At 41.4% G+C, this 27,281-nt stretch overlaps 1 protein-coding gene across 1 annotated transcript in view; it reads right to left on the bottom strand.

Annotated features, from left to right (window-relative positions):
* Window positions 1-27,281, bottom strand: part of cntn1b (contactin 1b) — a 746,084-nt gene that overhangs the window by 412,783 nt on the left and 306,020 nt on the right. Inside the window, exon 5 of the mRNA XM_043709043.1 lies at window positions 22,756-22,898. Coding sequence (XP_043564978.1) covers window positions 22,756-22,810 — 55 coding nt within the window. The 5' untranslated portion in view covers window positions 22,811-22,898. The remainder of the gene's footprint in view (window positions 1-22,755; window positions 22,899-27,281) is intronic.

The raw sequence follows: 27,281 nt of genomic DNA, 5'->3' as shown, positions 1-27,281 counted from the left end.
TAAGACTTAGTGATGCTTTGCACTGACAAAACAGGATGTGAAAACCAAAATTGACTTAATAATTGAAACCAGGAGAGAAAATTGGAAGCATTCATATATACTGGCCTTCGTAAAGGAGCAAAGTGAGATCTGGTCAAAGGCTGCCATAAAAGCTTGACCTTATCACCTTCATCACTCCCTGCTAAGGCTTTCTACATATGTTCCAGGTATACAAACACACACACACACACAAAATTGTGTGTCATCATGGGAAACCCACTGAGACACCCATTAAGCCTCTTTTCAGAAAAGGGGAGAAATAGCTCAACAAACCACACACCAATCAGATGGTAGCCTATCCCTGAACTGAAGACTCCAGTGGCAGAGCCCCTACCTCCTGTGCATGACAGTGCTACTGGGGCAGGCTGTACATGCTGCAAGGTCAATAGCCCCCAGTTCCCAGGATCACGCAGTGACCCAGGTCACAGATAAGCAATGTGAGGGCTATGGTTTCTGATGGAGGGGGGAGCCACAGGGTGAAGGGGGCAATAGCTGGGTTAATACCAGTAGCCATGCCCAGCTGAAGGCCTCGAGCAGTCACTAATTGTCCACTTGCAGGTCTCAACTGGCCAGACAGTAAGAAGGTCAACCAAGGCCAGAGCTCGAGGACATCAATGGGGGTTGGTCTCTCTCTCTCTCTCTCTCTCTCTCTCCTTTGATGAAACAAAAACGGCAATGCTCTGTTCTCGTAATCCCCGGTGGTAGCCACCTGGCTCACTCCACTTGACCCTGCAAACTGACATGATGATTTCACACAAAGGATTGAGCTACATTCAAATGGATCAAAGCGCTGAGCTCAACTGCAAGTTTAATGAGACGGGCACATAATGTGACATTTGTTTTCACACACTCAGAGTGGAGAACCTGAAGCAGTTACATTGATGTCATGGAAGACAAGTGTGAGAACAGATTAAAGGGACAGAGCTTCAAGGGAAGGAGGAATAATTGGCAATCTTTTACTTTGGTTTGAAGAACAACAGCCAGTGGAGCTTTTCATCATTTTTATCCCTAGTAATAACAAGCACTTCACGTAATGGCACAGTTCGGTCCAAGTTACATTTCACGATCTTCATAAAACTTCCTCAAACTTCCTCAACAGATAGTTCATGTTTTAGTCACATCCGTTCCCACAGCACATTCTGGCCACCCTTTGCATACACAAACACATGAGCTGTACTCAGCTTTTACCATCACTGAGTTTGCAAATTTTCACATCACGTTCAACAACAGTGTCCTTATCAGGCAAGTTTACAATCCTGCCTTTCCACCTGCGGGCCCACGAAGTGTCTCCAATTTACACGTATCTCTATGCCAATCAATCTAACATGAATTCAGCATCCCACTGACTCATCTTAACAATATTTATTGCATGAATCTATGCTGACCCCATTATGCCTACAACTTGGTAAACCCTGAAAATTTGGCCTCATTTGTTCACAGTGGTGTTACTGACCAGGTTATTACTGCAAATCCACATCTGGCACAAGTGTAAAATAAAGTTACTGTAATGTAGTATATCAGAACCTACCTGTCTAGAACTCATTTGCAGCAATTCCCTCTGAGTCGATATAAATGAACACTCTGTGCATTTAAATACTGTATAGCCTACAATACTACTTTTTCCATAACACCGGGGACATTTGTTTGCTAAGTAAGCTCACAGACAGCTAGTAATACATTTTCCCTGTTGCATCTTGAGAAAGTTCATTCTTCCAATACTGAATGCAACTTCAGTATGTAGGCTGCTGCACTGCATGAACCTCCAAGTCATTAGTTGCCTTCTCAACTTTCAACCAGCCATGGCTCATTAGACCCGGAACTTGTGCAATCAAAACAAACCCTAAAGAGTTTGGGGGCAGCAGATCTGCTTGACTATGCACTTGTTTTTCATTGGAGATGTTGGAAGGATCTCAACTAGAGTTTAACAAGAACCAGAAGATCCAACAAACACAAATCACTCACCCCCTTCACCCCAAACAGAAATCTGGAATTGGATGTCACCTGTCTGAAAGCAGTGTGCACCAGTCTCAATTTGAACTTGTTTCATTCCTGAGTCATGTTAAGACCTCATTCCTGAGGTACACCTGCCACTACGATATCTTTGGGGTTAAAAGTACAACTCCACTCAGCAAGTAAGCAAAATCAATTCCTTTACTTTGCTCAATTACGTCATTCTGCAAACAGTCAGGTTTTAATTCTACCTCCCTATCCAATCTCCCAGCGAGTTAGTCTACTTCTAGATGTCCCTACATCAATATCCAGTTGTCAGGTCATAAATGTTGAGCCATCAATGCACAAACTGTAACATGCTGACTGCACATAGTGCACTGGTCACTAATGGCTGAAATAAGATCTCTTGAAAATACAGGAAATACATTGGGCTTTGATTTTCAGAATTTATATCAGAACTAACCTATAGCCTAGAGTTACTTCAAAGCTGTAATCTAATTTTACGGTTGACAGCACGATTGTAAGGAGATCAAGCTTTTCTCTTGAGGTTTATGGTGTCAATGAAATCTTGTTCGTATCACTGCCTAGTAATCACTCCTGCAAAACAATTATTCTCTACTTACATGATACACGGGGAGTCTTATATTTTATGTTTGGACAGCACAAACAGTCGGTACTTTGGAACTGTAATGCCACACCAATATTATAATATAATACTCATGTCAAAAGTCAGTTTATTATGAACCACTGTGTTCTGACTGTACGGGCATAGTTCACAGAAACAAACAGTCATTATCACCGAGTCTCTGCCAAGTAACTGGCTAGGTTATCCAATTAAAATTCCAACCTAGGGGGAGGTACAATATTCAGTGCATCTTCAAAGAAAGGATGAACAGAAACCTTGAACTCCCTCCGCAAAAGATTGCGCATTTTGAGGCAATTAGAGCTTTCGAGAATGAGATTAGTCGGTCTGAATTAAGTAAGGGTTTCAAGGCAGATGGTATCAAGGTAGGGAAGGTGTAATTCTGCCAAAATCAAGTCCAGTGATTGAACATTAGGTCCACATAACTTGACTGTGAAATCAGTGAGACAATGTTATAATGAGACTCTTTCAAAAATACCAAGCCAACAGCCTGAATAAAATATCCAGCAAAATTAAGACAATACTTCAAATAAATTAATTTTTATTGCTTCCACTGATACATTTAAATTCATAATTCTACAGTTAGAAACTGAATGGATGAACACATGTTGAAGAGATCAGTCACTGTTAGCTGCTTCCAGTTGCTCAACGACGGATGTTCTGAAGTCAAGTCACACTTGCAGCAATTAATTTCTCGTTGACTTCCAACCACTTCAGCAATTCTAGTTAGGTGGTGAATGACTGTATGGGAGAATGGCAGTGGCTCAGTCTGAGTGGCAGCAGCTTCATCAACTGCTAAAAGTCTTGAAAGGATTTGGATTTGCTACACGGGCCAGTATTGCATTCTCTCTGTGGTATCTTCTAGGGTGCTGATATTAAGACATGCCTTGATGTCGATAGCATCCAGCTTGTTCCTGGCATCATTTACATCGGTATTCTATTATATTCCACAATTTTCTCATGTTCAAACATCCTCCATGGCATCTGTCAGCTGGTATCTCAAAGGCAGCAGTCGGAGCCTATGTCCAGGTGTGTTCAGAACCATTAATTATCACTTGTTGCCAGCTCAGCCCCATCTGTAGATATCCTCTTCCATGCTATGTTCATTCGCACAAACATTTGTTTCATACAATTATTGAATTCTACCTGGAGGAGTCTGTGGGTATACATGTGTGGGTCCCTATCAACCATTAGCAGTAGGAACTACAAACCCCAGATCAGGATACTTGAGATGCATCCTCAGGAGTGCACCTTTAGACCTGAGCAAAAGACCAATGTGAAAGAGAAAAGGAAAAGGTGGATAGATCCAATTATTCCCAGCAGTAACCGGGTATTCTCCTGCACAAACTATGGAAGAATTTGCCAGTCACACACACACCTGACTAGCCACGAATGGATACAAGCTTCCTAAAATCGTCATCAGTGAATAAATGTGAAGAAGGGAGACAAATTTAAGTTTCTTCAGGAAAGCTGTCACCCATGTGAAGATCTGTCATTCCGTTGATTAGTTCAGCATTATAGTCATATTTGAAAATCAACATGTTGCCTTGGTCAAGAGCTGGAATTTTTGAAGTCTTGTCGCTCATTAGGTAAGTGCATTTGATGTTGCCATCTTGTGTTACTCAGTTCTCTGGGGGTCAGGGTGGGGATGGGGCTGCAGGGGAGCTGGGAGGCAGAAGGTGGCCTTCCACAGTAGGTTGCTCTGTCTGAAATATTTGGTGACATTCAGTATGAGTTCATGATGGAAACAAGCTTTGAAGGTGATGATGCGATCCAGGCTTTGACCCGTCTTGATTTATGGCTTGTGGTTTTAGATATAGATGATGCAAGCAGTATGGTTTGGTGAATTTTCCGATGATGAGTGGAATCAGTTTGTGTAGACCAGTTTTGTCACAGCATAGAAGGCCTGGTGCTCTCTGCTTACAGTGGCTTGCTAGTTTATGAATCTTTCTAATCATCTTTTTCCAGCTCTAACCTCTGTGAGACACTGGTATTTCCATGTACTTGGCGTAAAATGCCTCTTGGCTTGAGCTTGCCTAACAGGACCAGTTACAGGCACACCCTTGACTCTCTGCTGGGTGAACCATGCTTATACAGCCCTGCCAAGAACCAGCCAAAAGCTCTGTGTTATCGGTGACTCCATTGTAGTGGGGTACCAGTGTACAATCTTACTGTTTTTAAGTAATGCGGACAGTCACAAAAGCCTAACAGTTAGAAGGAAGGGTAGATTATGTGGTCCTTTATGCCTGCTCTGTCATTCAATGCAATTATGGCTGATCATGGGATTCAACTCCCACTTCTGCCCTGCGCTCCATTTTCCTGATTAAGTGAAAAAACAGAAACCTGTTTCTTCTATACTTAAAAATGATCAAAGAAGACAAATCCACATCTCTCAGGGGTAAAGAATTCTGAAGATTCACAACTTTTCAAGTGAAGAAATGGCAACTCACCTCAATCCTGAATGACCACTCTCTCATCCTGAGGCACTGCTCCTGTATTCTAGATTTCCTAGTCAGGGGAAGCCACAATCAGTCTCTCCTCCACTGACCCCCTTCAGAAACTCATATCTTCAAGAGATCACCTCTTCTAATCTCCAAAGGTTATAGCCCCGGAGATTTTTCAGTGTTTCCTGCCCATTGAAGACTTCCAGAAATAAATTACTTCATCATTGGCCTTGCTTCAAAGAAAGAGGGGGTAAATTCAGGGCATTGGAAGCCATCCTGCTAATGCATCAGACAGCAACATGGAGACAGACCCCTATACTGTTTAAATCCCTTTAAACATCATGTCTCACAATAAACAGGAAGCGAGTGAAACAGTCTGCTTAAATTGTTTTGTCATGAAGACACGGCGATTGATAGGATCTTTCAAAAGGACTGGCAAGGCCATGAGTAAAAGGAATGATATCACAAGAAGAATGATCTGGAATATGGTGTTTCTTCAGTGATTTCAGAATTCTGTACAGTGTACAGAAAAATGACTGCTTTTTGATGAATATTTCAAGATTTTTTTAAAGTATCCTTATGGAAGACCCATAGTTAGCCCTGCAAGGTTGGACCGGAATGAAAAATAACAGGAATTTGGATGAGAGATGTCCAAGTGTTGCTGGCACTCATTATTATGCTCAGCTTGATGCTCAGCCACTTACAAGCTGGTACAATATTCAAAATAATAAAACTGCACATCTGCTTAGGTTTACAAAGTTCCCAGGATGTCCTTGACAAAACTTGGGTAATTCTTTCCCACGCCTACGACGAAACAAGAAAATATTGGAGGTACTTTCTTTTCTCAAGCCAAAGTTGTCCAGTTGACTCCATGATTCAACTCTACAATGCAAGGAGTGGCAATAGAACAGGTAATTAGCTCCCAATGAATCCTGGCATGGAATACCAAGATGTCAGCTTGGCTGTAAATGAAGAATTCAATTCATCATACTGCAAACACTACAGGAAAAGTGCACGACTCTAATCGAATATCTAATTACTAAGTCAAGTAGACGTAAAACCCAAATAGCTACTGACATTCGCTTGATAGAAGAGTTTGATTGCTGACAATGTCTGCCACACAATTCACTCAACATGGAAATGAGAGGAAAATACTTCAGGAGTTGAAAGTCTGAAAGACAAATGATAAGTTCTGGAAATACTTGACAAGTCTGTGGCAAGACAAAAACTGTCACACCAGACCCAAAATGTTAGCTCTGTTTCTTTCCCAAAGGCACTTTCAGACCTGTTGATTACCTCTGGCACCTAAATGCTTTTAATCATCAAATGTGGCCACTGTCACCAACAATTTTGGAAATTCACATTTTCAGTAATGTCGCCCCTTCCACACTTAGGAGGACGGAGGAAGTATTGTCTGTAATTTGTTGATATTTGCATGGTAACTTTGATATTAGCTGTTTCAAAAGTGATCACGGAGCATTCAAATGTTTCAGCAAGAGCCCTGTGCTCAAAAGTGCTGAAGGAACTGGGATAAAATGGAGGAACATTTCCTATATGGTAATTTTTTTCTAGATATACTGGAGAAATTTGACATTTCGGGGAGAAGCTGATGAAGGGCTTCTGCCCAAAACGTCGATTTTCCTGCTCCTCGGATGCTGCCTGACCTGCTGTGCTTTTCCAGCACCACTCTAATCTAGACTCTGATCTTCAGCATCTGCAGTCCTCACTTTCGCCTATGTTGGAGAAATTTGCCAACTGCCATGGAGAAAACATCCACCAAACAAGAAACAAATATTTAATCAACTGAAATATCATCAACTGTTTAAGAATACCACATTTATTATCATGTACAACATAGTCATCTCATTTATGAAAAAGTCCTTATTATTCATTCACAAGATGTGGGTTGTCACTGGGCCAGCATATCCTGAGGAAGGGCATGTGCCCGAAACGTCGAATCTCCTTTTCCCTAGATGCTGTCTGACCTGCTGTGCTGTTCCAGCAATAAAGTTTCAGCTTTGATCTCCAGCGTCTGCAGACCTCACTTTCTCCTCCAGCATATACTGTCCATCCCTAATTGTCCATGAGAAGGTGGTGGTGAGCTTCCTTCTTGAACTGCTCCAGTTCACATGGTGGAAGTACATTCATAAAACCTATTGGGGAGGAACTTCCAACAACAATGAGGGAACACAGTTACATTTCCAACAAAAAACCGAAGTTGCGGGAAAGGTTCAGCAGATCCGACAGCATCTGTGAAGAGAAATCAGACTTAATGTCGCGGGTCCGGTGACCCTTCTAAAGAGATGTTAACTCTGATTTCTCTTTGTAGATGTTTCCAGCCCAGGTGAGCTTTTCCAGCAACTTCTATTTTTTGTTTCTGATTTACAGTATTCGTTTTTTTATAAAGTTATATTTCAAAGTCAGGATGGTGAGTGACTTGGTGGGGAACTTACAGGTAGTGGACTTCCCATGCATCTATTGCCTTGGAGGCTGAGGGGTGACCTTATAGAGGTTTACAAAATTATATGGGGCATGGATAGGGTAAATAGGCAAAGTATTTTCCCTGGGCTCGGGAGTCCAGAACTAGAGGGCATAGGTTTCGGGTGAGAGGGGAAAGATATAAAAGAGACCTACGGGCAACTTTTTCACACAGAGGGTGGTATGTGTATGGAATGAGCTGCCAGAGGAAGTGGAGGAGACTAGTACAATGGCAACATTTAAGAGGCATTTGATGGATATATGAATAGGAAGGGTTTGGAGGGATATGGGCCGGGTGCTGGCAGGTGGGACGAGATTGGGTTAGGATATCTGGTCGGCATGGACGGGTTGGACCGAAGGGTCTGTTTCCATGCTGTACATCTCTATGACTCTAGATGGCACGTGTCATCGTGAATTTTAAAGGTTGTGTCTAAACGATGTTCGTGATTTTATTCTTTCAAATTTGCTGAATGTTTGCTTAGTTCACAGCTTTCCAAACCATGGGACTAGTGAAGAAGAAAGCACTTTTGGAAGACTGCATACAATTTTAGTCTCCCTACAACAGAAAGATGTTTTTAAACTTGAAAGGGTGCAGAAGTGGTTTACAAGGATGTTGTCAGGGTTGGAGGGTTGGAGCTATACGGTGGAGCTGATTAGGCCGGAGATGTTTTCCCTGGCTGAGGGTGATCTTATACAAGTTTATAAAACCATGAGGGGCATGGACAGGGTGAATTGCCAAGTCTTTTCCCCAGGGTAAGAGAGTCCAAAGTTAGACAGCATAAGTTTAAGGAGAGAGGACAAAGATAGAAAAGGGACCTAAGAGGCAACGCTTTCACACAGAGGGCAGCGTGTGTATGGAATGAGTTGCCAGAGGAAGTGATGGAGGCTGGTACAATTACAACATTTAAAAGACACCTGGATGGGTATATGAATAGGAAGAGTTTGGAGGGATATGGGCCAAGTGCTGGCAAATGCAACGAGATCAATTTAGGATATCCAGTCAGCATGAATGAGTTAGAGTGAAGGGTCTGGTTCTATGCTATCCAACTCTACGATGCTTTCATTTCATTTGAACTTTCTGAAACTGGGAAGGTATTTTCAAGGTAGTTTATTTGATCATTATCAGCATATTCCCATATTGACTGACTGGTCAACATCTTAGGTTTCATCTCTGAATGCACAAACATGGAGAAAAATTGGGCAAGGGAAATCCTTCAAAACATGAGTGCTCCCCTGACCCACGAAAATGTGGAACCAAATGTTCAGCAGAAAACTCATCCACAATCTTCTAATATAACTTAAACATTTGTTTTCCAAAGTTTGCATTTCTTTTGAATGTCTGATATTGTACTTTCAAAGTTAGTTATTGAGAACCCGAAAGTGTGCCTCAGCTCGCAGTGGAATCCCCTGAGGTGTTTTTCCAAGCCTCAATAGCTTTAGAGACATGTGTACTAGGTTTCCTTTATTTATTTTTATAGAAATGTGTTAATGTAAGGTTTTTTTAAGATTGCATTTCAAACAAGTGGCATATGATTACTCGAATATTTTACAAAAGGGTTTTAAAGTTAATGAAAGTCAGTCTTTTTGGAATCATAAATTTAAAACCATTATATGTCAGAAAGAGTCGGCGACTGCAAGAACCCCTGGAGTGTTAATGAAAGTTTATTAAAATCCTGAGGGGTTCACAACATCCAAAGGTGAATTGGCCATGCTAAGTCGCCCATAGTGTTCAGGGATGTGTTGGTTCTGTGCATTAGTTAGTGGTAAATGTAGCATAATAGGTTCAGGGAATGGTTCTGAGTGAGTTACTCTTCGAAGGGTCGGTGTGGACTTGTTAGGTCGAAGGGCATGTTTCCATAACTGCAGGGATTCTATTGTATGGACTAATGCAAAAAAGGCATTAGCTGTGGCAGAATCTAGGATCGTTAAGTTTGTAAAATTTTATTCAGATGCGTTCTGACTGAGGTTAGAAGCAAACGTAATCTCCTTGAAAACGAGAATTGTTCAGAGGAGTTAAGGACAAACTGGTGACAAAGTGTAGTTTGTGAAATTTTCAGACCAGAAGTGCTTGATTAGAACTCTGCAGATCATTAAAAGACTGAAAGTCTAAACTTGTGTCTGGGTGAACAGTCAAGAACAGTCTCACAAATGTCAGAACTGGAACTGAGAGAATGCAATTAACACAAACCTACAGATCTGATTGGATTTTGATCAATTTAACAATGACAATGTTGGGAAGTAGACAACTCTTTGCTCTTTTCATGTGCTCTGAAGTCTTTCAAATTACTTTACCTTTATTTCTTTTGTGCAACAAAATTCTGTTTTACTGCTAACCCATAATTATTCACCTGATGTGAAAAGCATGCTAAATTAGAGAGGAGATCTATCAAGCCACATTACATTCTGGAATCTGTTGTGTCCAGTAGTACATTCAGCTGGGCTGATAACACTAGGAATGCGTCAATTTATTTGGGGAGGGGGGGGGCTTTGGAATTTGTCATTACAAGAAGAGATTACAAGGGAAGTCCAAACAGTCCGTGCAGTCTGAAAATAATAAGCAGATAGAATGAAAAGAAAATGATCACAGATAATGATTGCACTGAGCTTGTATTTCAAACTTAGACCAACGGTCCCACATGCCTTACATACTCTACCCGTCAAGTTGGTTAGGACTGCTTTGTATGCATGGATATTACATTGGCGTAAAGAGATACACCCACCAAATTGAGGATGCAACATAAGTTGTAACCTGGGGAGCGTTGCTGAACAAAGAGACCTTGGAGTGCAGGTTCACTGTTCCTTGAAAGTAGATAGGATAGTGAAAAAGGCGTTTAGAATGCTTTCCTTTATTGGCCAGAGTATTGAGTACAGGAGTTGGGAGGTCATGTTGCAGCTGTACAGAACATTTGTTAGACCACTTTTGGAATTGTGTGTGCAATTTTGGTCTCCTAGCTATAGGAAAGATGCTGGGAAACTTGAAAGGGTTCAGAAAAGATTTACAAGGATGTCTCCAGGGTTGGAGGGTTTGAGCTATAGGGAGAGGCTGAACAGGTTGGGGCTGTTCTCCCTGGAGCATCAGATGCTGAGGCCTGACCTTATAGAGGTTTATAAAATCATAAGGAGCATGGATAGGGTAAATAGACAAGGTCTTTTTCCCTGGAATGGGGAGTCCAGGACTAGAGGGCATAGGTTTAGAGTGAGGGGGGAAAGATTTAAAAGAGACCTAAAGGACAAATTTTCACATAAAGGGTGGTACATGTATGGAATGAGCTGCCAGAGGAAGTGGTGGAAGCTGATACAATTACAACATTTAAAAGACATCTGGATAAGTACATGAATAGAAAGGATTTAGAGGAATATGGGCCAAGTACTGAAAATGGGATTCAATTAATTTAGGATTTGATCAGCATGGATGAGTTGGACCAAAGGGTCTGTTTCCATGCTGTACATCTCCATGACTCTTTGTGGAAATAACATTGTCAATGACTCACACGAGCTAGGACAAGCCAGAATGTTTCACATTAGAACTATATACCACTCTCTCCTGCTACCCTGAAACCCCCTTCCACTTTGCTACCAGTGAGTTGTATGTGGAAGCTGTGACTTGCATCTCACTGACAACAAACTGAGAGCCAGGTAAACCACTGTTCTGGCTGCCAGCCTCATTCACTCTTGCAACATACACTGCAATGAGGTGCTCTCTCGCTGGGTACAATCCAACTTCTAAGGCATTTTCATTTTTCTTGTTGATACCAGTTGATGGCAATACATGACAAATTAAGACCTGGCTTGATAGAACCTAAGTTATACTTTTTTCTTTTTGTTTATGATGGAGTGAACTTTTTCACAACAGACAGTCGATGTAATTTAAACACAAGAAGTTTATGATGCAAAAGAAAACCATGAACTATACTGTACAGGAGCTATTTGAAAAGATCTCACTACAGGTGTCCTCAAATACATTCAACCCTTTTAACCCAAGGACAGGTACTAAGACCTCAGGTAGGAGGTTATTCCTGCCATCTTGCTGAGGTTATTGTTTTGTGGGCCTGGCTTTTATTGGCTTTTCTTGAGCAAATAAATGCTAGCCAGCCAGTGGCGCCCATGTCCCACAAATGAATTTTAAATATCTCTGGATTCACATAATATACATTGTCTTCACTCAATGTCTCTTCCCAAGACTTGGAAACAAATGTCTAACTTAGTTCATTTACTACTTAACACTGTTTCTGTCAATGGATGGATGGATGTCTTTCTCTCGGACAGAGCCATAGATTCTGATTCTGACTTGGTGTCCAGCCCTGACTGCTTTGATTGCTAATAACAATGCCTCAGCTGGAAATGACCTCCTCTTTCTGAATCAATCTGCTTCTTTCTAAGTGAGTTTACTTGTCTGCCTGAGTGAACTTACTTCAGAGCCCCGTTCTCTATCTCTCTCTCTCTCTCCCACTCACTGTAAAACATCCTAGCAATTACCTACTTATGTGGCTTGCTTCTCATTTATCTGAAGTCACATTATTTCTTGATACTGCCCTTTGAAACAAAATAACTTTGATTTTTTTTGTAGAAGTTCACTCAGAAACAAGCAGATTGGTTCAGAGAGATGAAGAGGTCCTTTTCAGCTGAGGTGTTGTTTTAATAAAACGCAGTCCGTCAAAAACCAAAGTGCTAAAAACAATTTTTCACCATTTTAAGAACTTAAGCTTCCAAATAATTAACTACATAAGCTCATCATTCAGCACATTTCCTTATAGAATTACAGACCCTGCATCATTACTTTTTGGTTGCAAAATAAACTTTGATTATTAGAGAGCGATAAATCACTCCAACCCATTGCAATGGCTTGCTCAACGACCCGTGCGGTGGATGATGTTAAAAGAAAGTATTACTATTCCAAACAGACTGGACTAATTCGAAGTCATTCCAACAGTGGCATAACACCACGATCTTCCCCTCAGAATACAAAGTTTTCGAAATACTTTCTTGGCAAGAACACTTTGTTCTTCAAACCTGAACAGAATGTACTTTTTTTGGGGGGGCACCCCCAGTGACAATTCCATTGTTGTGCTAAGATACCTGCCATCATAGAGAAAGGCAAGATTTTCCACAGAGTCTTAAATGATCCCAGCATGCCACCTTCAGACTGCCAGGCAAAAGCAATTTGCATTTCTTCGAGGCTTCAAGAGTTTTCAGATCTGCCCTGTGTATTTTGTTTTATTTAGAACCCAATCACATCTGGGTAACTGAGCTTCACTACTCAAGCTCTATAATTCATGGTCAATCCATCAAAGGTACTTGGGACATTTATTATTGCATTGCAAAGGAGTTCATACAAAATTCCAATTACTTTTTATTTTAAAATTCAAGACCAAAATGGACAGCAAAGTGAATCCCTGCGCAGGCTGGCTGAGAAGACATGCGTGTGGGGATTGAGAAGATTATTAACCAATGGCATCAAGTCTGGGTTTAATAACTTAATATCCATAGGAGAGAAAGAGAGACTGAGGGAGCAACAGAGATCCTTGGTCGAGAGGATCAATGAGTTGGAATCGAAGAAGTAATTGGTGATTTACTGATATAGACATTTCTGCCACTTAGTAACAGAAGGTCTGATGATCTTACAAATTAGCTGGATCAAGCTAACAAATTCCATCCACTGCTGATCAAATGATGTTTGAAAACCAAAGTGACTTTCTCCAAGTTATCTCTTGGAACACAATATGATAGTCCAGAGAAAGGAATTCTTCTTGCCTTGACTACTTGTCAAAAGTTAATGAGAAGATAACTCCAACAGGAAATAGCTTCTGTATGACACAGCATATGGGTTAATTTTACTTTAAATTGCTGCTACATATACCTTCTGCACACATTTTCAATCTGTGCGAATGCTAATGATTATTTCATTGAACTGAGAGGTAACAAGGAGTTTTGAGAGTAAATGAGGGGATTCTGGCAGGAGCCCATTAACTAGAGGTCACTCTCCTTTTAAAAAAGTAAAATTGCCATGGTGTTGAACTTTTTGCATGAAAGATTCAATTATAACTTCCAAAGGCAACTTAACAAGGGCAGACTTAGAGGGATACAGGCAAAAGAAAATTAGGGAGTAGGATTAAATGGCAATATCTTACGAAGAGCTCACAGGGAAATATTGGGTTAAATGGCCTCTGAGCTGTGGGATCCATGATGATGAATTGACCTCGGAGCCTAATAACATCATAAAATTCCTCTGTATTCACATATTCCAAGACATCTGATCTTTTTCAAACGTGCAACGATCATGTTTGTTATGATGGTGCTTCACTTTTCATGCTTACCAATATACACCAATACCCATATTTTGTCAAAAGAACCAAAGACCAAGACATTGATAGTGGTGAGAACCATGGGTGAGAAATCACTGCATAGGACAGAGTTTAACCAGAAATAAGGGAAAATGGTACAAGCAATGCGACAAGTCTAAAAGTCAAACAGAAGTTAAAAATCACACAACACCAGGTTATAATCCAACAGGTTTATTTGGAAGCACTAGCTTTCGAAGAGCTGCTCCTTCATCAGGTGGTTGTCCACCTCCGAAAGCTAGTGGGCGGCACGGTGGCACAGTGGTTAGCACTGCTGCCTCACAGCGCCAGAGACCCGGGTTCAATTCCCGCCTCAGGCGACTCTCTGTGTGGAGTTTGCACATTCTCCCCGTGGGTTTCCTCCGGGTGCTCCGGTTTCCTCCCACAATCCAAAAATGTGCAGGTTAGGTGAATTGACCATGCTAAATTGTCCGTAGTGTTAGGTGAAGGGGTAAATATAAGAGTATGGGTCTGGGTGGTATATGCTTTCCGCGCCCCCTCCTTCTCCAACCGGTTCACCGTCAGCCAATGGGTGGAGAGCCATGCGCTCCGCAGGACGAGGTCTGTCCACTAGGGGCCGCTGGTTGGAGATGTGGAAGCCGGAATATTTCCACACTGTTTCCACACTGTAAATAATCTAATCTAATCTAAACCTGTTGGACTATAACCTGGTGTCGCACGATTTTTAACTTTGTCCACCCCAGTCCAACACCGGCATCTCCAAATCAAGAAGTCATGAATGCAGAGGGCAGAGTCAGTATCCAGTCCAAAGACTGAAATGCTGCTTTGTCTTTATTCTCACGTCAGAAATGATACATAATCCTCAGATGAAATTTTCAAAGTCGATAAATGATGATATTCTGAGCTGATGCTGAAGGGATTGAATCCTGTGAGGAAACAAGTTGCTGCTGACATGTTGTTTAAGGGCTCACAAAACGCTATGCTGATGTCCACCTCAGTGTCAAAATCTGAATGATACAAGCTATAACAAGACTATGATCATACATTGCACCAAGGTACTGTTTGTATTGACTGCGAAGTTAACTTTAATCCAACATTTTGTCTGAATTTCCTGTGGCATTGACTGAGAGAACGTATGCAGAAATATCCCTATATATACACATATATACATATCCGTCTCAGTGATTAGCCCGGCTGCATCACAGCACCAGGGACCCAGGTTCAATCCCAGCCTCGGGCGACTGTCTGTGTGGAGTGTGCACATTCTCCCCGTGTCCGCGTGGGTTTCCTCCGGGTGCTCTGGTTCACCCCCACAGTTCAAACATCTGTAGGTTCGGTGGATTGGCCATGCTGAAATTGTCCATGGTGTTCAACAAAGTGTAGACGAGATGGGTTAGCCACGGGAAATGCAGGGTTACAGGGAGTGGGAAGGGGGAGTGGGTATAGGTGGGATGTGTTTCAGAGGGTCGGTGCAGACTCAATGAGCCGAATGGCCTGCTTCCACACGATAGGGATTCTATCATTCATTCTGTAACTAATTAAGTTTCAAAAGTGTAGAGTGTCAATGCTTACATGAAGGTTATCACCCAATTCCTCTACCACAGGGAGCCAAGCTATGTATATTTCTCATTATACTGAATTGTCAATCATGCCTAAAGTAGACACTATCATGCTGTAAAAATCAACAGCTGCATCGATTCCTCTCAGCCTTCCCAGCCCCTCATGTAGCTTTTCTTCCATCGACTTCAAATCTGGTGTCTTAAACCTTGAATACTGTGCTCTACCTCATGACCTGCCGCCTTGCTAACCCTCACATACATCCTCATCCAGTTCCATTTTTACTGCCACTTCCGCAATAGTCCGTTAATTCTGTGGCTTCAGCAGCTCCACGTCTTACTGCCAGACCCAGTTTGCCAAGACTGTCTTTGGAAGCCGGCAGCTTTGTGCTTGGTTTTTATAACTTGGTGGCCACAATAAGAGAGGGGCAGCGCCAGGTTGAGGAAATGGAGGGAACGAGGGTAAAGCAAGCAGGAAATGGGGAGGAGGATCAGGGAAGAGAAGGAAAAGGAGAAGGACAGAGTGGTAAGGCCAGTGGGGGGGGGGGGGGGCATTATGGAATTGAATAATCCTGGCACTCCCTTCCTCACAGCACTGAGACTCTATCTAGACTGCAGCAGTTCAACAAGGTAGCGTCCCACTCATCTCAAGGACAATTACCAATGGGCAATAAATGCTGACCTAGCCAGGAGTGCCCCCATCCCATTAAAGAATTCTAAAAGTTCTACATCCTGCATCAATGTACAGTTTTCTCTTGCCTTCAGAGACATTTTGACTCAAAGCCTGATAACAGTTTCAAGAACTTATTCTCCCACTATCGTCCTTTGTCTCAGTGGCTTCTCTTTCATGATGATAGCATGTGGAAGAGGATTGGAATCTTATCATGCGCATACTTTCCAAATCCCACCTGGCAGAGTGACCAGCTGCCTTGGATCTCCAACTGAGACTGTGGGAGATACATACAGAGCAGTAAATATGAAAGCACATACACTGCCCTTCCCACCCACCCCCTCCCCGCAGCCCACAGATAGCAGACATGATGGGGAGCCATTCCTACCGTGGTATTCCTAACACTGGTGTCAAGGATATTGGTGGTCCCAAAACAAACTCCTCTCTGTACAGTCGACAGAACTCGACGTTATCTTACTTACTCAATGCAACTACAAGATTATTGCTGCTAAATAATTAGAGCGTAATCATGTAACACCAATAGAAACTTTATTTTTGAATGTTAGTTTTCTGACAGTGAACTGTCCCAGCACCAAAATCCACCGGCATTTGGCTCCTGGCAATCAATGGTTATCAATTCTGAATTCTCATCAATACAGTTCAGGAAGCTGCTGAGTATACACCTGATATTGTAAGTAGAATAACTTCAAACAGTGCACTCATCTTGGGTGCACTTGGCGGTGACTGGCCCAGTGCAGGCTCACATTTTGGAAGAGAATCTCATTAGGACAGCTTCAATTTGTCAAAGTCAGTAACAAGGTAGAAGCTAGGGTAGGAGAGAGAGAGAGAGCATGTGTAAGTGTGTGCGTATGAAACACAAAGGGGGGGGGAGATGGAGAGAGAGAGGAAAAGAAAAGTGAGAGAACAGGAAATTCAGATCAAACAACAGAAACGTTTTCACACACAGTGTGGTAAATGTGGGAAGTAAAGAGATGCAAATGTTGTGGGTGCTCAAAATACTTTGCTCTTCATTGGGTACTAACCTGAGCAGAGACACAAAACTAGAAAAGTAGATGGGTGAGCTTCAGGAGCATCAATAGCCTTCTTCTTGTTGTATTCCATAAGAAATGGTCTGAATGGTCATGAAGTGAAAAAAGTTCAGCAGTTTGGTTGGCCCCTGAAAATATATCGCCATCTTGACAGGATTCACTGATAATCAGAAAAGCTGTTTTAGTGTAGGAAGTCTCCAATGCACAATGAGCGATGGCAAAGTCATAGAAAAAGAGCACATAACTTTGTGCTGACTCTTCCTCATCCTCAGGTGAATTACAGGCATGAATAAATCACAGAAAATTTATTTTAACAAGTTTTCTCACCAGCACTATTGTTTCAATGAATCTCACATATCTACTGTGTCATCAGAGCACATAACTTAATAATTGTCCCCAATATTCACAGAATCAGAGAATCCCAATAGTTAAGATAGAAGCCATTCAGCCCATGAGTCTGCACTGACCCTCCGAACAGCATCCCACCAGACCCACCCAAACCCATCCCTATATTTCCTACATCCCTGAACGCTGTGGGCAATTTAGCATGACAGATCCACCTAACCTGCACATCTTTGAACTGTGGGAGGAAACCCACACAGACACGGGGAGAATGTGCTAACTCCACACACACAGTCACCCAAGGGTGGAAACAACGCCAGGTCCCTGGCGCTGAGAGGTAGCAGTGCTAACCATTGTGCAGGGTTTTAGTGTTGTACATCCTTTGCACAAACTCAGTTTCCCTTTGTTATTTCTTCTGCTAAAAATATCTGAAGTGAAACTGACCCAAAGCCTGTCCAATAACGCTCATCCAGATTGTTGCACATTATTTTATATCTAGGGTCTGCTCTGTACAAAACTAAAACAATGGATTCAAACCTTGCCTGATGATGTCCTACCAAAAATCACAGATTGACAGCCACCAGTGCTTTTTGGCAGACTTGGGTAGATAGATCATATGGGCAAGGCCCATGTACCTGTGACCAACAGAAGAACAAAACTTTTGATCAGAATGGTAGCTAAGGGACTGAAACTGATGATTGAACCACATAGACATGAAGGAGGTTCTATCATATGAACAAGAATTATTCACCCACACAGTGATGCTGCAGCACATTCGCTAAAACCTGTAAAAAATACGTTATTGATTTTAAAATTATTAAACAGCAACAGTTAGTAGCTCACAGACAAAAGAAAGATCACAAAGCATCAGTATCTGTTTAACATCTGACTGGAGATGCCCAATTCTTTACTGATATCACAGAAAAATAGGTCATTAGTATCAACAATAAATTATCTCCCATCCTCAAACAAACGCCATTTGATTAGAAGCCCAGTAAAACTCTAAGAAAATCTCCTCTGTGTTAAGCCACACAATCACGTTCAATCCAATATTCCAGAGCCATTTCTGTTATTTCATGCTGAAGTCACACAGAGTTGAACAATTCTATTTTGGACACGATACAGGGGACCTTTGAAACATTACCCAAGAAACTGTGTGTTGCAGCAGATTGGAAGGGGCAAGTGTTGGCTGACATTGAAATGGAACTCTACACAGCCTGACACAGATACTTGATAACTCAGTAAATAACTGTTTCTGTTAAAGTCGTAATAAGCAACGGAAGTGTTTTGGATAGAAAATGCGCCAAAAATCAAGTGTGTGATTAGTTTAAATTGATTTGATTTGTTTTATTAATTATCACATCTATTTTGTTACTACATAGAATGACAAGTTACATGTTGTGTTGCCACTCTCCAGAGCCATCTTAAAATATAGAAAAATAAACCAAAACTTAGAATATAAAGGCAGAAAAATAAAGAAAAATTACTCCAAAAGCATAACTTTCACTCATGAGATGGTAGACAGCAAGAGACAGCTACAAAAGATAGGGACATTTAATGCGAATAAGATCATTATCTTCACAAATCATTCCTGTAAATCTTATGTTTTGGCACAAACAAGTCACGTGGAACACACCCTGAGCTACAATGCTTCAATAGGTTTCCTCACAGGATGATAGGAAGCACAAAATATTCCAAGTTCTGATCAGGCTGATGAGCCTTCATAAAATGAATCATAAACAACAGTCTTGATCCAAATAAACAAGGACATGGTTCACACAATGGAAACTTCACAACATGACTTCATAGATTACTACTTAGGCAGACAATATTACAAATGTAATAAAAGCATGGCACTGAACTACCCTTCACCTTACAAATTAATACCATTTCTTAGGTTGTAAAATAAAGTTGTGTTTTTCACAACTGGCAAACTCAACTGTACAGTTCAATAACTTTTCATGTGGTGTCCCCTGGCAAAAGAAGATTGACTCTTCTCCTTAAATAAAGGCCGCAGATAGCTCCACAAGTCATAAGCATAGAGTTGGAAAATTGCATTTGAGCTTCAATGTTGACATTGATAATTGCCAGCTTGTTCATTGATGTAACCACGTCTGCCTAGTTCAACATTACTCAATACAACAACTCTATTAATACAAAGTATAGTCTTAGCACTTCTTGCATTAATACTACATTCAAAGGTGGAAAAGTAACCTTGCATGGTGTAATAATTGCTCAATGACGTCCAACCACCCTCTCAGAGTTAGTCTTTGCAATTTTGTAAAACATCAGATTTAACATTTAAATCATCTTTTTCTCTCACTTTTCCATCTTCTCAAATCAATCATCCTTTCAATCCTTTCGTTTGTGCATTGGATTTTTGATTCATCACCTTTCTTAATCATTCCATTTCATTTCCAAGTCCTTTCAGTTGGGGAGATGTAATGTTTGTTGTACTGATCAGTGAGGTTTCAGATGCATTACAACCCTGACTGTGCTCTTATTAGCTCACACTCCGAGAAACCACGTAGGAAAGTTTGTTAAAACCTAAAACACCTAAATTTAGTTCCAATTCATACAAATTCATATGTGGCCTGTACATTTTTGGGAATAGTTAATGTTTCTAAACACGACAGTCAGTAAAATTTGCCAATAAAAAGGTCTACATATCTTTGATCAGAATGGTGGATCTGCACTTAGTTTCACAACTCAACAACACAGTATAGCAGGGGAACAAATAAATATAATTTAACCAATAGCTTTAGTTCAGATATTATTCAGGTTAGAATTTAAGCCACTGCCTTACTTAATTGTCAGTACCTGTTTGCAGTGGGAAATCCTAGGTTTGTGCTGATAATGGCTTCAATGTTTTGAAAAATCAAAATAACATTCAACATGACAGAATAAAACTATCAACTAATCATCAACATGTGAGATTGTCTACTTGAGTAACTGGGAGAAAGTGAGGTCTGCAGATGAAGGGCCTGTGCCCGAAACGTCGAATCTCCTGTTCCCTGGATGCTGCCTGACCTGCTGTTCTGTTCCAGCAATAAAGTTTCTACTTGAGTAACTGATTGACCAAGAATTCTAGAATTCAAGTTATCATTGAACGGAGGAAGCAAGAGGGGATAACTTTCCACCAGGTGTGTAAGGACTTGGTAATGTGCTAAAACAAAGACCAGTGTCAACTCAGAGATATGTTTTAAAACAAAACATATATATCCCATAAACCACCAAGAATAAACAATGCAAGCCATAAAAGCAGGTGTATATTTCATTTTCAGATTTAAAAAGCCACAAATACATATTCACTGATGCTAAAAATCTAGAAGAATTGGTACTGTATTCTTAAATACATCCATTATTAATTAGCAGGATCTTTCTCATTAACTTCTCATTCATGTTAGTCTAGATTATGTCTTGCAACATGCAACTTGAATCTTACATATGTCACAAATATGTAAGATGAATCTCTGGGAACACAACTTCCTGAGTAGTTGTGACTTTCGACTTATTCATCCATATCTATTTCTCCCTTCTATCATCCTTTACTGTGGCACAGACTTCATTTCATAGCAACCAAACACTCATAGCATAGCAACCAGCTGTCTTCGCATCTTCACAAGGAGCACCAAGTTTAGAAGAATACAGTCTATCAAATAAAAGTACACAGTTGCATTTTGGGTCTAAAAAGCTCTGAAATTGAGAGAGAGATCACAGCAAGGAGACATTCAACAGGAAACAACATGGAACATAGCCAGATGCACACAAATCTGTCTTAAGACTTATTTAAACTTAATAAGCTAGGCTCCATGGAGAACACCTCCAACGCCAACAGTGATTTGTTTATTCCCTTACAGCACTGGGGATGGCAATATGACAAATGGCAGTCAGGTTACATTGTAAAAATAACAACTAAGACATAAACTTTACTGTGTCCTGCATGTGTTGCGTTCCCAACAACCTTTCCCAAGTCTGTTATTGGCAGACAAACGACAATACTCATTTAGTCCAATCTGCCAAAATTATCATCCCACTTACCATCACTGTAACACATTTTTACGACAAATGCTTCCTGCTGTTTAAAGATCTTTCCAAAGTTCGGCAATCTGAACTTGGGTCAATGTGAAAATATTGAGTATGTTCAGCAGGGCCCAAAATATCATTCACGGGATACTTTATATACCCACTTTTACACTGGCCATCCAATATTTTACATTTTTTGCAATGATGCACTAATGTTTCATTGCATTTTTTTGTTTACATTCATAATATTAATTTAACTCTGGACATTAAGGGTACTGATGCAGTTCAGAAATGGCCAGTGATGACTAAACAGTGTCCATTTTCACTGACTTAAATTCACTTCATGATCTTTACCTGCCTTGAAATAAATGTCAGAAAGAATGAGCAGTCTCTCAGGTTACTTTGTGAAGGAAAATCTTGACGTTGAGGCATGATTCCCTGAGCAATTGTTTTCTTAAGCATTTTTACAATTCAGTGACTAGATACTGGCCTCAAGGTGACAGCTGGGAATGGAGTAACAAATTCACAGAACATTCAAAGCGTCAGCTGGTGACACTGATGATCTGCCTGCTTTTGGCTCACGTCAAATTGAACATTACAACTTTATAAGGCTTGGTGCATCTTTGCATCCATAATTGATGTGTACTCCGAACAAGCAAACACCACCATGAAGAAACAAATTATCATCTTTCCGCTTTGCGGTGATTTTATAATGAAAATAAAAGATGCTACAAATGTTCAGGGAATCAGGCTAGTTTTCACATTATACTGGCCCGTTGCCTCATGCAAGAACTTGGAAAACCCCAAGGTATAGTAGTAAGCAAGATAGATGATTAAGTTGTCAGTCAGACATCAAGAAATGAATCCAACAGGCTTTGTGAAAGGATTACTTTCACCCACATTCCACTGTGCTCATGTAGAAGAGGTTTTAATGTGAAATGGTATCAAGTACACAGGAAGTCATGGGCACCGGGAAATTCAACGGTTCAAACAGAGAGAAAAAAGGTTATGTTTCAATAGCGACCCTAATTCCTTCACTATTCAGTTCATCCTTTTTGAGCGCATGAGCATCGAAAACCACACATTGCCCCATCTTCAGGCTTCGAGAACGCAGCCATCAACGGAAGCTGTAGGTGCAAAGATTACATTTTTCATGAAAATTCAATGCTGACCTTGAAGTGTTTTGCATCTGAAATCATGCCAAGGGGAGCAGCAGAAAACCCTTCACGTGTCAGTGTCATGCCCAACGCTCAACTTACCTGCCAAGCAGCAAATGAATGACAATGCAAAAAAATGACTCAACAGGAACCACATTCTCGGTTCTAGTTCAAAGCGATGGCGTTAATTTCAAGGCCGGGGAGGATTTGCTCCAGTTGTCTCAATTGTTCATTCGCTGGTATGCCTGCAAAATAACACAAAGCATAAAATAAACACCAATATTGTCACAGGTTGATCTCACCAGGCTATGAAATGTTCTCATGACTCAAGTTATTTTAAATCGCAGCAGGATCAAAGAAAAGTAGTCATGAGAAAGGCTATTTAGACTGTCTAATCTTAATTCTTCTCACTAAAACACATCCTTACAGCATATCAATGCTCTCCTTAAATACCCATCTCAACAGCGGATCAATCCCCCCAACACAGGTGTTCCAAAGGAATGTGCCAAGTGTGAATTGATACATTTTTGCCACAACAAAAACTGGAGACAGAGTATGAAGAGTCATAGATAAATATAGCACAGAAACCCTTCGATCCAACTTGTCCAGGGCAACCAGATATCCTGAATAAATCAGTCCCATCATTTGGCCCACATCAATATGCCTTTTAAATGTTGTAATCATACCAGTCTCCACTACTTCCTCTGGCAGCTCATTCCATTCACACACCGCCCTCTGTGTGGAAAAGAGCCACACGGATCGGTGCTGGGTCCACTACTTTTCATCATTTACATAAATGATTTGGATGTGAGCATAAGAGGTATAGTTAGTAAGTTTGCAGATAACACCAAAATTGGAGGTGTAGTGGACAGCAAAGAAGGTTACCTTGGATTACAATAGGATCTTGACCAGATGAGCCAATGAGCTGAGGAGTGGCAGATGGAGTTTAATTTAGATAAATGCGAGGTGCTGCATTTTTGGGAAGCAAATCTTAGCAGGACTTATACACTGGCCCGAGGGAGTGTTGCTGAACAAAGAGACCTTGGAGTGCAGGTTCATAGCTCCTTGAAAGTGGAGTCGCAGGCAGATAGGATAGTGAAGGCGGCATTTGGTATGCTTTCCTTTATTGGTCAGAGTATTGAGCACAGGAGTTGGGAGGTCATGTTGCAGCTGTACAGGACATTGGTTAGGCCACTTTTGGAATTTTGCGTGCAATTCTGGTCTCCTTCCTATCAGAAGGATGTTGTGAAAGGGTTCAGAAAAGATTTACAGGGTGTTGCCAGGGTTGGAGGATTTGAGCTATAGGGAGAAGTGGAATAGACTGGGGCTGTTTTCCCTGGACTGTCAGAGGCTGCGGGGTGACCTTATGGAGGTTTATAAAATCATGAGGGGCAAGATAGGGTAAATAGACAAGGTGTTTTCCCTCAGGTTGGGGAGTCCAGAACTAGAGGGCATAGGTTTATGGTGAGGGGGGAAAGATATAAAAGAGCCCTAAGGGGCAACTTTTTCACGCAGAGGGTAGTACATGTATGGAATGGGCTGCCAGAAGAAGTGGTGGAGGCTAGTACAATTGTAACATTTAAGAGGCATTTGGATGGGTACATGAATAGGAAGGGTTTGGAGGGACATGGGCCGGGTGCTGGCAGGTGGGACTAGGTTGGGTTGGGATATCTGGTCGGCATGGACAGGTTGGACCGAAGGGTCTGTTTCCATGCTATGACTCTATGACTCTGGGATTCAGTACTCTTGCAAATCTGTCCTGATGAGTGCAGACTGAGAAGTTTGAATAGCTTGTTTCTTTTTATAGCGATACTTTCTCTCTTTGCCAACTATTACCTCCAACTCTAACTTCTGTTTCCTCTCCAAAACCTTTAAAGGTGCTGATACCCATTTGTCCTGGAACGTGAGCAGTGGGAGTGCACTCCTCGACCAGCCAACCAACTTTTACCTTCTGTTAAATTGAGGTTGTCCAAAACTCCAGCGTCCTTGCTCAGAGTCGCACCAAATATCATTTGCCTATAACCACTCTGCTCAAAGACCTGCACTAGCACACAATTAAACAATGCTTCAACGTTAATATTCTCAGCTCTTCTTTCCCCAAATCTCCATTTGGCTTCTCTTCTCTCTGGTTCTACAATTTTGTTCAGCTCCCACAACAGGGATATCTGCAGTTCCAAATTCTGGACACTTGATCCGATATCTCCAAATTTGATCACGTCACACTAGTAGCTCTGCCAAGCTCTCAAATTCTCTTCCCAAACTTTTCTGCATTTCTGCCTCCCTACTGTTTTTAAAGAGACTACTTAAATCTTTTTGTGCTTTGGCTAAGCTTTCGGACATTTGTCCTGAAATCTTCTCATGTGGCTTGATGCCAAATTTTCGTTTTGACATGATTTACTGCACGACAAATGCCAGAAAAATAAAGGGCAGAACTCTGGAACAAGAGAAACAAGAGCAAGAGTATAACATCTCGCTCCACCATTTAATAAATTCATGGCTGTACCATCATGCTTTAACCCACACCCCTTCATTCCATCAATCTAGCCATCTCTGCCTTGAATATATTCAAACAACTGAATGTCTAGGCTTCAAAATTGATAGATCCGTGATGTTTCGAGTGAAGGCGTCTCTCCTCACCTCAGTTCAAAATGGCTGATCCATTCAAAAGTATCACCCCATATTCCTGACTTACCCACCAGGCTAATAAAGTGTACTCACAGCTGGAGAATTTTGAAAAAGTGGTCTTCTAATATTGGCCTGGTCTCTCCACAAAGAAGAATCCCATGCACTCCAGGAATCAACTTTGTGACCCTTTATTGCTATTGTTCTCCAAGGCAAACCCATCCTTCCTAAGGTAAGGAGACCAAAATTGTCTGGTATCTACTGGACTCACCCAGGCCTTACGTGATTGTGGTAAGATTTCTTTACTATTACAGCCTGACACCTTCGCAATTAAGGCTAACAGATCATTTATTCTCCTAATTGCCTCTTGTGCCTGCATGCTAATTTCCTGAGATTCATGTACAAGCCAGCAATTAAATCTCTCTGAAAACTATTTCAAAGTCTGATTAGATTTTCTGTTTTTCACTCAACGAATGGAAATGTCAGAACTTCTCTACATTATACTCCAACTGCCATATTCTGGCCCATTCGTTTAACCCGTCTATATCACTTTGCAGCCACTTTATGTTTTCCTCACAACTCACTTGTCTTTCTGACGATGCATTACCAACAAAATTGCATACGTCAGACGTGGACCCCTCAACTAAACCATTGGCATAGATTGGAGAGTATTTGTGAAGGGATTTGTGAAGGATAGGTCTTGCTTTACAAGTCTTATTGAATTCTTTGAGGAGGTGACCAAGCATGTGGATGAGGGTAGAGCAGTGGATGTAGTGTACATGGATTTTAGTAAGGCATTTGATAAGGTTCCCCATGGTAGGCCTCTGCGGAAAGTCAGGAGGCATGGGATAGAGGGAAATTTGGCCAGTTGGATAGAAAACTGGCTAACCGGTCGAAGTCAGAGAGTGGTGGTAGATGGTAAATATTCAGCCTGGAGCCCAGTTACAAGTGGAGTTCCGCAGGGATCAGTTCTGGGTCCTCTGCTGTTTGTAACTTTTATGAATGACTTGGACAAATAAGAATTCGGAATACAGGGTTAACGGTAGGGTTCTTTGTGAGGTGGAGGAACAGAGGGATCTTGGGGTCTATGTACATAGATCTTTGAAGGTTGCCACTCAGGTGGATAGAGTTTGTAAGAAGGCCTATGGAGTATTATCGTTCATTAGCAGAGGGATTGAATTCAAGAGTCGTGAGGTGATGTTGCAGCTGTACAGGACCTTGGTTAGGTCACATTTGGAGTACTGTGTGCAGTTCTGGTCGCCTCACTATAGGAAAGATGTGGAAGCTTTGGAGAGGGTGCAGAGAAGATTTACCAGGATGTTGCCTGGAATGGAGAGGAAGTCGTACGAGGATAGGTTGAGAGTTCTCGGTCTTTTCTCGTTGGAACGGCGAAGGATGAGGGGTGACTTGATAGAGGTTTATAAGATGATCAGAGGAATAGATAGAGTAGACAGTCAGAAACTTTTTCCCCAGGTACAACAGAGTGTTACAAGGGGACATAAATTTAAGGTGAAGGGTGGAAGGTATAGGGGGGATGTCAGGGGTAGGTTCTTTACCCAGAGAGTGGTGGGGCATGGAATGCGGTGCCTGTGGGAGTGGCAGAGTCAGAATCAGTGGCGACCTTTAAGCGGCAATTGGATAGGTACATGGATGGGTGCTTAAGCCAGGACAAATGTTCGGCACAACATCGTGGGCCGAAGGGCCTGTTCTGTGCTGTATTGTTCTATGTTCTATTGTAAAAGACTCCTTCATACCATGAATAGTGAGGTTGTGTATACAACCTTCCAATTCAAGGGGACTATTCTTGAGTCTACAGAATTCTGTAATGTCAAAACTGGTGCCTTTGGCTGTACTTTAAAATTCAAATACAGGTCATCCAGTGCAGAGAATGTGTCATATTTTGGTCCCTTTAATTTCTCCAGTACTGTTTTATTACATGCATTTCTTTAAGTTCCTCATTCACAACGGACTCTTTGATCCACGCTATTTTAAAATTATTTTTGTAC

The sequence above is a fragment of the Chiloscyllium plagiosum genome, chromosome 19 (assembly GCF_004010195.1).
Source record: "Chiloscyllium plagiosum isolate BGI_BamShark_2017 chromosome 19, ASM401019v2, whole genome shotgun sequence".
Taxonomy (NCBI): Eukaryota; Metazoa; Chordata; class Chondrichthyes; order Orectolobiformes; family Hemiscylliidae; genus Chiloscyllium; species Chiloscyllium plagiosum.
The sequence above is the reverse complement of the archived record's forward strand: the minus strand, read 5'-3'. Positions and strand labels throughout refer to the sequence as shown.